This window comes from Scomber scombrus, chromosome 5 (genome assembly GCF_963691925.1).
Source record: "Scomber scombrus chromosome 5, fScoSco1.1, whole genome shotgun sequence".
In the NCBI taxonomy this organism is placed as follows: domain Eukaryota; kingdom Metazoa; phylum Chordata; class Actinopteri; order Scombriformes; family Scombridae; genus Scomber; species Scomber scombrus.
The window spans coordinates 4,244,678-4,258,199 of record NC_084974.1 but is presented as its reverse complement, the minus strand read 5'-3'; the positions used below and the strand labels follow the sequence as shown (position 1 = coordinate 4,258,199).

Below are 13,522 nucleotides of genomic sequence, written 5' to 3'. Positions count from 1 at the left end.
TTGTTCATGTGTATGTTCATACTGTACATTTTCCACTACTAAACAGTAGAAAAATATATCAAAAATATTTATGTATTGTACCCAGTGTAAGGGCAGAAATAATAATACTCTTTCTAAGGTTGGCCTAGCATTATTAGATGCAGTGAGGCTACTTTGCCATAATGCTAATGTTTTTGCATGTTTGCTACTTTCACTCAGTTTAGAGAATTGGAAACTACATTTTTACTCATGTAAATGAGATGTAGCTTAGCTCTTTTGAATTTCCCCTTTTAATGAACATTTCTATTGTAATTGTAATTTTGATATTTACATTATCTGAAGTGCGACTATAAAAGAGAATAACTTTTTATTGTAGTCAAAATAGTCAAATTGTCAGATAGTCAGAATTACATTTTAAACTGAAAAGGAAAAATCATTCATACTAGAATTTAGTTTTAATATGACACATTTAATCATTCATTTTTTTACAGTTGGTTTGAATCAAGAATTGTTTTTTGTCTTTTATTGTGTCCCAGTTTTCAAGAATAAAACTGTTACTGCTTGGCATGAACTGGTAACGTTGAACTACAATATATTAACTGGCAGTAGCTTAAAGTACGTAGATATTAGTATAATTAGTTAAGGCAATAACTTACACAAACAATATGTTACACAAAATATCAATAAGACAGGACCGGGAAAACATGGTGAGCCTTACACTTTGTTGTGATGGTTTTCAGTATGAGACAGCGATGTGTTGCGAGACCCCAGGGAGCATCCAGTCGGACTGTGAGAATCCATTACCCATTCAGCCAGTGGCCTATCACATGGTCAACAGACGATACAGCGAGTTTCTTAACCTGCAAACGCGTCTGGAAGAGAAAGCAGAACTACGGAAACTCATCAAAGGTAGGATGGAGGGAGCTCTGTAACAAGATACATGTTTGATTTATGTTTGGTATTTGACTCTACATTTTATTTTATTATATTGTAATCATCTCCTTTTGTCAAGGTGTGAAAGGTCCAAAGAAAATATTTCCAGACATGCCATTTGGAAACATGGACAGTGACAAGATAGAGGCCAGGAAAGGATTGCTGGAGACCTTTCTAAAGGTTGGTGGACTGCTATTTCCACATAAAATGTAACAATTTATGTCGTTTTTGATCATTCAAGTTTTAAACCGGCATTCTGTCTTCTTTTCCAGCAACTGTGTGCCATCCCTGAAATAGCCAACAGTGAAGAGATGCAGGAGTTTCTGGCTCTCAATACAGATGCCAGGATTGCCTTCGTCAAGAAACCTTTTATTGTGTCACGCATTGACAAGGTTTGAACCTCATTATTTCATTATGGTACAACTGAATAAAAAAGGAGTACACCCTATTTTTAACCGCCGAAGTGAAACAACAAGCGCAGGGTGGTATGTCTCTGGAATCAATGGGTGTGTTAATGCGCACCTGCTATTTTGTTCATGTATGTGTAGCAGTGCAAAATGAAAACAAGCTTGGTAAAAGTGAAAGTCAGGTTATTGGGTGTGGTGTTTATTTAATATTCTCTCAGCTGGTCACATCACTGAACTTTCAAAGCAGTGAAACAGGTATGCCAATCATAGTTAAACGTGGTAATGAGAAGAAATAAAAGATAAAGAAAAATAAAGTTGAACTTCTATTGCGTTCGTAGTGAGTTTGAAATGTACCGATTATGTGTGTTTGTGTGTGTGTAGATTGTGGTGAATGCCATCGTGGACACCTTGAAGACAGCATTTCCTCGTTCAGAACCTCAGAGCCCAACAGAGGATAATGAAGGAGAAGTGGATGGATTGAAATTAAGAACTGACAAGAAGAACAAGTATGACCGCCGTTTCTCAGACCAAACTGTATCCACACAAACTATCAGCAGAACCTAAGCATTACATTGTTGAGCTTTTGTTCCTAACTGATGATTTTGATCAGCAGATGGAGTTAACTCAATTGTCATCAAGTTGTAGATGTTCAATTTAAAATGAGTTTTACATTATATAACTAGTTAATAACATAGCCTTTTCACTAAAAGCATAGCTAAGGGCACGTAACTATCAGAACCAGGTGTGATTCTTTGTAGGGATGCTGCCAGTCTGGAGTTTCTGATAATATCATATGATTTTTACCACCTGTAGCAGTTGTCATGGAAATATAGATGTTCAAGTTGTCATTTTTACTGAGCACTTCAGGGACTTCTTATCCATGTTGGCTTAACAGGGTCGTTTCAAAGCTCCAGAATGAACTTTCAAACTCAAAGAAAAGCATTGTTTGTGAGCGGGAAGCCAGTGAGGGATCATGACCTGCGTGAATTTGTTTGTACACACCCAGATCGCGGCTGAAGTTCTCCAGTAAAAACATCCCCTTTGTGAACGGCTCAGACATAAGACCACCGGTTTTGTTCAGCTGGGAACAAACTAGCACAGTAAGTCACATTACAATTTGCACTATTGCTACCTTATCCTTGATTCTAATATACGTTGACACTATTTATCACCAAGCTAGTTGTAATGAAACAAAAATGATATTCTTATATTGTCTGCTATAGTTTTTGCTACTTTGGTGCTCCAGCGACCTTGTTGGATGATTAAACTTCACTTTTTTCCCCTCTGTGCTCTCACAGGTGTTTAACGGGATGTCTATGGGAGATCTGAAAACCTTTATCACCGAACAAGAGAAACTAGCCTTCAGACTTGAGCCAGAGAGAGGGGACAGTCCAGTGGTAGGAATATTCGGAGGTGAACTGGATGACAGCTTGAGAGGAAAGCAGAGTCAGGAACATGGTGAGAATTGCGTGAAGGTGATACATTGTTTAATGTTGCAAGCTCAGTCATGTTTTAAAGCTGCTGTAGGTAAGTTTAATGCAATCAAAGCACTGATGTTAGAACACACTGACATAAAAATGTTGCCCTTATCACCGTGTTTAGGCTCACCCAACTGCCCGCACATCCAGCAGAGTTAGGCTGAATTCTGACCGATAACAACTCTATGTCAGAACAATGCAAGGGACTGCCTTGATGGTGACATAGTTTTGTGATACCAGATAATCAGAGATCTCAGCCTACCAAAGTCTGGAGATTTTTAAATGCACAGTAGTTGTGTGTATTCAGCTTTCTCTTAGGGAGCTGCTCGGCTTTCATATTACTGTATCATTAATGCAGGTTGATCATGAAACCATATAATGTTAGTAGCTTTTCAACATTTGCACAAGCCAATTTATTGATTTGTCATCTGACAGGTTTAGTAATGTTATTATTACTATCCTAACATTACAGGGTTCCAAGTGCAGGCCGGGGCAGCTGCTGCTCATGAATGTATACTTCAATCTAGTAGCTGTTTGCTTTTTAAATCCTGTTAGGATAGCAAATGTTTGCAGTTAACATTAATGTCAGTGTTAGTGCTACTAAAGCTGTCAGATAACAAATAAATCATATCAATCCACTGGCTTGTGCAAACATGAAAAAGTAAGTAACATCATATGGTTTCATGATCATCCTGCATCAATGTTACAGTACATAATGTGAGAGTTCTTCCTTTAATCCCGCAGCTCGCCAGCCTAAAACTATCCAACGAGTACTTTGTTTGAAGCACACTGTACGGATGCTGTTATTATGTTGACAGTCATCATAGCTTTTAGTTTTTGATAGTCTTTCATGGATGAACCACCTTTACTTGCATATGCCACCACACTAAAGGTCCATTATTGTGATGGTGCATCAGGCCAGACATCCTTTTTTGATGAATCACTTGTGTACTGTGGAGAGTCTCTCATCAAATCTTCAAAATTGGCATGTTCAGAAAGCTCAGCAACTCTACAGTCATAATGATGCTCAAATCTACCCTCTTCTACAGTTTGTTAAACAATGTAAATGGCACTTTTCTAGTCTTTTGACCACTCAAAGTGCTTTTATACTACAAGTCACATTCATACATACATTCAAACACTGATGGCAGGGCCTATCATGCAGGGTGCTAACCTGCTCATCAGAGGGAACTAACATTCACACACATTCATACACCTTTGGCGCAGCCATCGGGAGCAATTTGGGGTTAAGTGTCTTGCCCACGGACACACTGACACGTGCCCATCTTCTGACTGGTGGACAACCGCTGTAACTTCTGAGTTAGCCCCCCCACAATGTAAACCCATGAGTTGTTGAGAACTGATAGACATCCATACCTCTTAGCAGTCACCATGTGGCATCATATTCCATCGCTTTTTCCATCCTCCTCCATCACAGGGAATCACCAAAAGAAAAATGAATGAGCTCATTACATCATATGGACACTATCCCTGCATTTGCTGACATTCCCGTTTAATTGAATCCAAATTTCATTTCTTCCTTGTTAGACATCTGCTCATTGTCTTCCTGAAGGACGGTTTTTTCCCCCAGACAGTCTGGATAGATGAGGGGTGAATCAAACGTCTATTTCTGACCAGACTCTGAAACGTTCCAAAAGCTACCAGACTGACAGTTATGTCGGCCTTCTGTTATGTTACTTTAACAGCAGATGTGTAAATGACGGAATGTCTTCAGGACGATAAATCAAGATATTTCAATCAGTGTGTTTAAACAGTACATGAGCTGACAAAGTGATGTTCACATCAAATGATGTTCAAAAACAGCTCTTGCGTCCATCTCATCCTCTATTGCAAATTCAAATACATTTTATTGGCATGACATATCACAAATCTGCCTTGCCAAAGTAGTTCAGAACATTACTAACACTGACAGAAGATTGCAAATATAAATATAAATAAATATAAAACGTCAACAAACACATCAAATACAATATTTTTTGTTTGTTTTGCAGATGTGTTTTTTCCTCGGTACAGTTTTGCGCATGTGTTGCATTGAGACAAGAAAAGCTAAAGCTTATTGAACCTAAGTGCAGCCAATAGTAGGCTTGTCTCAATAATTACGTTATCAACTAATCGTACAATAACGTAATTATCACATCATCATGTCTATATATGGACTCATCATATGATACATGGACATCACCTTGATCTTTTTTTTTTACCTCAATATCACCACACTTCACATTAGCAGCTAAGAGGCTATTCATGTCACATTGGCTAAACAAGTAGTGTCCTCCATTCCTCACTGTGATGTCCTGAGTGGAGACTGCAGAAGAATTAAAGGTAAATAACTCTGTACCCAACTATAATGGCAGTCTGTGTTTTTACAGTAGTGTAGCGCCCACTCTCCAATCCCACCCCCTTACATTATTATGCTATTATATTATCATTATATCAGTGGTATAAAATGATCTTCAAATGACAATAATTTTGTTTATTTCGTTTTTCATTGTGTTGATAATCGTTTACATCCACTTATTATCAAATTTTAATATTCAGACTAGTGAGTGAGTGAGTGTGTGAACAGCAGCTCACTCAGACTCCCTGAGTCCCCTCAACAGATCCGCACTGTGGAGCTAATCTTACTCCCCATGACTGAATAACCAGTTGAAAGCAGCAGTTTAATTGAAGTGTGAATAGACATGGCAGGCTCTATAATGACAGAGAACACTGTTTTTTTCTAATTAGATGTTAATATTTAGTTTTAATTTCAGTTTTATTCAGAGGGACTTTGGTTGATGTCATTAAGGATTCTTGTCCGTTATAATAGACTACAATACTGTCTCATTTCACAGTAGGAAATTATATTAAAAGATCCATATAAACCTCTGAAAACAGCTGCCATGATCTGTGGTGTTAAAGTTTGAAACTACAAACCTTTGACAACCTCCTGTCAAGTCTATAGAGAGCTGAATATTTACTCCCTCTGATGAATTTTGAATCTGGCTTCCTGATCTTGCTTTTTACTCCTGATGCACATGCACCTAACTGTATCCTGCAGATAGCATTGAAAGAGCTAACAAGAAGCTTTCATAGCCTTTATTAAAAAATACATAGTACATGTTAATGTAGCGGGAAAGTGGTTGATCTTTAAAGTGTTGGAATAAAAAAATCACACATAGCAAAGCCAGCAGCATCCAAGTCTAACCACATGAGGGCAGTGTTAATAAATGTATGAAAAGGAGAGCTGATCTGAAGCCCGGACCCACACAGAAGAAATGTATAACTCTGAAACAGATCACACTGTTCCCTGTACACATCCATCCATCTGTCTGTCAGATGCTGCTTTCGCCGCACCGTGCTAAATCAACATACATCACATTTTTTAATACGGTGTCTGATCTTTGTTTCTAACACAGTCCTTTTTTCTTTGCTTGTGTCTTCTTGAACGAAGCGGTCGCAGCAGCGGAGACGGCGCTGGCTGAGGTGGCTCTGAACATCCTGTGTCTGCTGATGAGGGAGCAGTGGAGCTGGCTGTGCACCGAAAACGTTCAGAGGACCGTCCGGCTGCTGTTCGGGACCCTTATTAACAGGTGACGCGCCACGTTTCATTTAACGGTGCGGGGGATGCCACGACAGAGTAACAAAGAGATAGAGAGAGAAATCCAACACACATTTACAAGAAAATACATTTTGATAAATGCATAAAATGAGTCAAATGAATACACAGTCCCCAGACAGTCCCCAAAGCTCCTCAGTGGTTTTGGTGACAAGATGTATGACTGTAGAAACATTACATTTTTCCACCAATGGCACTGTGGCCATCAAGAGACTAGTTTGGGCCAATCAATGCATTAAACACTTGACAGCTCTGTACATACTATTACTATTATATACTATTATAATGCACTATTATAAACAGATTAAGATCCTCTCCGTTCAGGCAGCTGATGGATTAGTTACAGTGAAGGAGAGATGAAGTCATATTATGTCAAATAAATGTGCAATAGTGTCACTGAGAACTGCTTTTTTGAATCTAATCAAATTATGTTTAAAGTGCAGGGAAAAGTTAAATGTTTGAGAATCCTGACTGTGTTGTTGATAGATTGTTGACACACAACCCCTCTGCGTATCAGACCAGCAAATATCAATTTTCATAAGACGAGACAATTGCGCAATACTCTGAAGGATTGCTCAATCGTAAAAGAATTTGCGCTCGATCAAAGCTGCGTTTAGCCATAAGGTATGTCTGGTCAGCGGTCGGCCGGCAGAAAATGTGTGTATGTGAACTGTAAGCAGACTGTGAAGACAATGTTAGGTGTTTCTGGCAGCCTGGCAGCTTTTTTAACCGTGCACACTCACAGCAGACTGTTAGTCCTAACAGCTGATGTGTCATAGCTGCCTGTGATTCTAAAATCTCTTATTTTGGTCATGTTTTCAGTGTATTAGGGTAATTTAAGTTAAGAAGCACGAGTGCGCTCGGTAAGTTGAATTCATCTTCTAATAGGGTTGCAACAACTGTGGGTGTTGGCTGATATTGATCTAATATCAGCCCTCTCCTTTTCCCAACTTGAAAATCTGCTTACCTCATCATGCATGGAACACGTGCAAGATACTCATTCAAAAATCTGAAGGGGCCAATCCAAAACTGACAAAACAGCATCTTTGACTAATGTAATGTATCCATGGGAAAGGATGCTCTCTCTTTGTCATCAGTGCTCGACTTTGCATTCACACAGGTGAGTTTTCTCAGCACACCAACGGTCCTCTACTGTTGGCACCTCAGAGCCTCCCAGTGCAGTTAAAGTCATCTTGGCTGCAGATCAGCTGCACTGAAGCAGGACAGAGTTGAGCGCCTCAATCAATTGTATTCTTCAAGATTTAAGATTGAAGATGTTTATTGTCGCTCCGGTTACACAAGCATCATCCAAAGTGAAATACTTTGGCTGGGAGGCATCATTACAGAATAACAGTATATAAATAAATATAAAAAGACACATAAAATATAATAACAAAATATAAAAAGCCTTAAAAGTATATATAGAAACACGTATATATTTAAGCAACGAGGACGATGTTTTCATTTACTTCCCCCATCCTCAGTGACTGCTTCTAATTAGATGCTGGTAACCTTTTAAAACAACTAAATGCTGCTCTTCAGAAGTAAACCGGGCACTTCCAGCCACAACAATGCAAACACTTTTTCTCTCTCTTTAAACAGCATTTGCCTCTTGATGACTCCGTCTTCCTAAAGCGTGTTTTTCTTTTCTTTTTTCTTTTTTTTACAAGCTTTTCTGCAGCAAAGCAATGATGGAAACTTCTACATAGGATGGGTGGGGGGGTGGGGGGGGTGCAGCGTCTGTAGACCCAGCCAGGTCAGGACATGAAGACACATGTTTCCTAGTGGAGATTCCACAGAGAGGGCTGTTTATGAGCTGGAGAAGGGACTCTGGCTTATGTACAGTCGTTAGGAAAAAAAAGAGTTGATATTTTAGACAAGAGTTGACTCGGAGCCATCTCAGTGGTCCGTGTCTTAAAAAACCAGGGGCATCACTTGCCATGTAGTGTACCTATTAACCACTAAACAGAACCATAAAAAAAAAAAACGCTCTTTGTCTCATTATAGAAGCTGGTTCTCACTTTATATAGCATGTAGTCTTTTCACTATTTCATTTGCTGTAAAAAAAGAAAAAAAGAAAAATCCAAGTCTGTGTGTGAACATGCATGTCCGCGCTATTTGGCCATCGAGAAAATGCCTGGCATCGACTACCCAAACATTTGTCACAGATAGGTATAGCTCTCGTGGTCCGTAAACTGAACATGTGGACAATGTTCCCAGGTTTCTAGACCTCACATTCCCTGTGGTGCCAGTACCAGAATATCATTGCTTCGTATCAATACAGAGTCCTCTATTTTAAGAAGCCAAGTATGAAAGGCCTTGTGCTTTTGTTTGGCCTCGTCTATATCAGGCAGCAGTCTGTCAACACTGCAGGGGGACAGCTCTCCTCTCCTCTCTCCCCGGGCCTCTTTACGCAGAGGTGACGGGATGCTCTGGCCGTTGATAGAAACGCTACACGTGAAATTGTGTTTTTAAGAAATCTCTGTTCATGTCTCACAAAGTAAAAAAAAAAGAAAACAATGAATAAAAGCCAAGCACATGAACAATAAAAAAAATCCATGCATGGAAAGTGTTACATAAAAGTAAAATGGGAAAATAAAACAGCAACAGCTTACATAAAATGACAATTATATAAATGCTACTCTACTAAAAGGAAAAAGTGATTACAGAACGATGTGATAGTTAAAATTGTTAGCTTATGTCAGGGAGTTTTTCGACATGGTTTTAAAACGTCTGGGCCACAACCTTTGGGGTTCTAGCCAAGATTTACTGATGATTACCAGAACCTCGCCTGAGTATTTGGGGATGCACTGATTAAGAGATACAAGAGGTACAAAGATGTCGCAGTTATAGAGTCCCTCGCCAAGCCTTAAAGCTCCTACTAAGCAATATTTTTAGCCACGCTAGTGCCACAACTATAGGAGTAGAAATGATGGTCAGTCATGCATGAATTGCTGTGAAATTCTGGACAGACATTCACGGTTAGCACAAGTTACATTAGCTATAGGTATCCTGAGCAAGAGAAGAGAATGTAAGCTCATAGGTTTACTTATGATTTGTAGCTTTCAGCCAAATTTCATGGTCTTCTAGATAACCTCTGGTCATGTATATATGGGAGACAGATGAAAACCTCATCTCAATACAAAGATGGTCCCCGGTGTCCGATATGAATACCCTCCTTGATGTATCTCCAGATGTCTACTTTCTCCTGGATGATGACCTCTGACCCCTTCCCAGTTCATGCTGTAACCGGTTTTGGTCCCAGAACACTGATCTGAACCTTCTTGCCGAGAGTTCTTGCTGTTTCACCGATGTTGCATGGATGTAATATAAAGTTCAGTTATATATTTTATATAAATATGTTCAGTCTTTCTTATTAATAAAACCGTTTTTTTAGTGGGACTGACAGGATATGTCAAGTGCAGTGAAGGTTTTTATATAATCTGACAGCTGTTTAGTGGGAGGTAAATAGAAGCTTGCAGGCAGCAGAAACCTTATCCATGCCAGTCTACTGCTGCAGTGCATGCACGTCTGTCAGAATTTCATTTGGAGTTGCGAGTGGATAGAAAAGTGTGTGTCAGTGTGTGTGTGTGTGTGTGAGAGATGAAACCAGGACCCAACAGGCCAAATCTCAGTCTGTGTGTGTGTGTGTGTGTGTGTGTGTGTGACAGGTCTGGCTGGAAAAGCAGGCTCTCCGCTCCTATAAATGGGGTCCAAGGAAAGGCTCTGGTTTAGGAGATGTCTGATTTTTATGGACTGGAAAGTGGGACAGTTTAAGATGAATATAGTCTCTTTCTTTTAGACAGCAGTCTGGATGGAAAATCCAGCTGGAGCCAGATTGTTGTCAGTGTCTCAATGTACTGTAGATGTTCTGCAGAGTGGAGCCACTTTATGTCAGCATCACAAGCATTTGTGGGGATACTCCATGTTATGTTTAGTTAAATGTGTCTGTAAACATAATGGTTTCTTCCTTTTGCAACAGCTGATCTAGTTAGAACTGGTTAATAACAGAGGCAGCCAGCACAGTGACGTACTGGTAAATACAAATGCGTGTAAACCAAGTCAGTATGAGTTGGGTTTGCCTTTTGGCAGAAATACACCCTTTGAGACTCCTACAATGACTTGCGTGCATTGGACATCACTGGCTGCAGACATGTGGAGAAGCTGAGTCAGTGCCGATTATGATACAATATAATGATTGTAATTAATCAAATTGCATCGAGCATTACAGATTTTCTCAGCAAGCTGTTTGCTTTTGGACTTTAGTCAGCAACACACTGTAAGCATGGAACATTCTCCCAGCGAGTCCATAGCACACGTCATATCTTCTGACATTTTTTACCCCCTCAAACAGCATTCTACCTACTCAAAGAACGCACAGGTGCTCTTTGTCAGTGCACCTGCATCGCCGTGGTGATGCTCAGCATCACTTGTCCTTCTCTGACTTGAGGGTGAGCTGTTTGTTGGTCTACATTTCACCTCACCAAAGTCCATGTGGCACCTCAGCTCTGCCAGTCTTCTGCTGCACCTGTCACACAATGACATGATTCTTTTATTTTTACCACCTAAAACAGCATATTAATACTTCCATAAACATTCAAATGGTACCGCAAGCCCTCGATGACAGTTTGATGATGGGGGCGAGGATGAATGGGAGTAGGGAGGATTCAGTGATTGTCAACAGTTGTCATAGAAAGTACTCGCACTCCCTCAATCTTTCTCTTTCACTCTCTCTCTCTCTCTGTCTCTGCTTCTGCCACACTGTTAATTAATACCCAGGGATCTCCCTCTGACATCCAGTCAGTGGCCTGCTTGGGTTTCACCAGCGGTGAAAAACAAGTTGTTTGGCTTCAGCTAAAGTGGTTTCTGTCTCACTGCTGCGCTATTTAGCCAATGACCGCATTGTGGCATTTGGAGAGAACTCTGATGATGTAGTCAGAACTCCAACATTAACAAAATATATAACACTGGCTCTCCGAAGTAGTGTATTTTGTTCACAGTGAGGCCATGCACAGGTTTTTGTACTGGCAGGTGGGTCGCTTTAGAGCATCAGCACATGTATCCAAGAACAACAGTCTTAAATTTTAATGTGGTTGTTATAGTCATACTTAATACAGTGTTTTAGCTACCGGCTCATGATTTGTGAAATATTGGTCATGAGTAAAGGCCATATGAGAAATTGCAAGACATTTCATGGCAAAATATTGATGCTGAAGACAGGGTTAAAACTATCTACAGGTAATTTTCTGAATGAATCGATTAATTGCTTGGTTTATGAAATGCCAGAAAATAGTTTAAAACAAATTGCAAGCACGATTTCCCCTAGCCCAAACTGACGTATTCACATTGCTTGTTTTTTCCAACCAACAGTCCAAAATGCAAAGATATTAAGTTTCCTGTCATAGGAGACAAAGAAAATGAGTAGCTATTCATATTTGAGAAACTTGGAGCATTGAATATTTGGAACCTTCACTTTAAAAAATGACTGAAACAATTTGTTGATTGTAAAAATGGTAGCCGATTAAATTGTTATAGTAGATTGACTAATCAATCAATCCATCACTCAATCAATCAATCGCATAATTGTTTCAGCTCCATTAAAAACAAAATTGTCTTGAATTGTTTTTACAGGTTTTTGCCTGGACTGTATCAGGGATTTGTCGATGTTATTGCAATTTGTTAGCCAATAACACAGATTACTCAAATGTGTTATTATTATTATTATTTTCATTAACGGGAGGTCAGTGTGAAGTGCATAGTCATATTTGTTGAGGTTAGCAACAACAGATGACTTTGGTGATGAGTAGAGGAAAGGAGAGGAGATAGGACTGGATCCCCTTGGAGTATGGATGCTGGTGGTGGTGGAGTAGTTCCAGCAGATAGTAGATGGATCCTCTCAATTGAATCTCTCAGAACATCTGCAGTGGGACAACTGAAAGACAGAATTACAGGATTACCTTGATATTTAAAGAGCAGCATCCAAGGACCAACTGGCTCAAGGAATGCAGGCGGGAATATGATGTGGGAAGACATTCGTCAATTGAGGATGGATCTTCACTAAGACTTACAGCTTTGTACATTCATCATAACTTTAAAAGATGATAGTATGTCAGTGTTGTATTTATGGCTACCCACGAGTGGACAAAACCGTCAATGAATGCAGGTTTAAGAAAGAAAATGTCAAAGATATTAAAAATACATAATTTTCTCCTTTGTTGACACTTTTTTAGCTGCGTAGGCCCATTACATGAATAGAATCTGAGCTTCTAGTACCACATGTTGATGCATGGTAGGAAATCTTTGTAATTCCTTTCAAATTAAGTATTGGTTCACTTTTGCTACTATTGGAAAACCTTCCGAGTCTGTGTTTCATCCTTGCTAAGGCCAAAATAGCAGCAGTCGAGTTCAGATACTGTTTTGGAGTCTATCTGTCTCAGTGCTGTGGTGTGTTATTCGCCTGGTAGTCTGTTGCAGGCTTTCAATATCCCCCCAGAGAGAGAAAAGACTTGTTCAAATTAATTGCTTTCATGCACCCTGGTCTATAATTACTACATGTATAAATATGTATAACTAGATACTTAGTTTGAGATATTAGCAGTACTGAGAGAATAGCCATATGCGTCTGGTTCTGAAGACAAGTCTATTTTTAATTTGGCAAGGATAACACTGTCTTCTTTAATAGATGTTGTTCCTAGAATTTATTCGTTGAGACACAGTGTTTAATTTGGCTCTTCTTCTTGACTTTACAAGTGTCAGAGTTAATTTTTTTTGTCATGTCTTAACACAACATTAGGCCGCATGCCTTGTTATTGCGCCGAAATCAAACGATTCTCCGTGATGGCAATGTAGGGAGTCCAGGAATCTTTCAGCTCTAAATGATTGGCTCAAAAACAGAGATCGCTCCTCAAGCTGGAGGATTTTTTTTGGTTGTTTTCGCACTGAGGAGGTGATATCAGAGTCTTCTGCTGTTTTTTCTGTTCTGTTGCTGTTCCTTGACATATGGGTGCTGGATTCAGGTGTGAGGTATGAACACCAGACCCCACTTGGAAGCTCCCAGCCCTTTCAGCATGAATTGACACTCGGGGCTGAGTGTGTTGGTGGTCAGA

At 39.6% G+C, this 13,522-nt stretch overlaps 1 protein-coding gene across 2 annotated transcripts in view; it reads left to right on the top strand.

Moving 5' to 3' along the window:
• snx19b (sorting nexin 19b) overlaps window positions 1–13,522 on the top strand; it is a 51,025-nt gene that overhangs the window by 3,349 nt on the left and 34,154 nt on the right. For both annotated transcript variants that reach the window (XR_009925191.1, XM_062419767.1), the window contains exons 4-10: window positions 720–888; window positions 992–1,092; window positions 1,185–1,304; window positions 1,701–1,825; window positions 2,326–2,419; window positions 2,618–2,777; window positions 6,252–6,390. Coding sequence is in view for 1 of the 2 variants with exons in the window: in XM_062419767.1 (XP_062275751.1) it covers window positions 720–888; window positions 992–1,092; window positions 1,185–1,304; window positions 1,701–1,825; window positions 2,326–2,419; window positions 2,618–2,777; window positions 6,252–6,390 (908 nt within the window). In the remaining variant the exon portion in view is untranslated. The remainder of the gene's footprint in view (window positions 1–719; window positions 889–991; window positions 1,093–1,184; window positions 1,305–1,700; window positions 1,826–2,325; window positions 2,420–2,617; window positions 2,778–6,251; window positions 6,391–13,522) is intronic.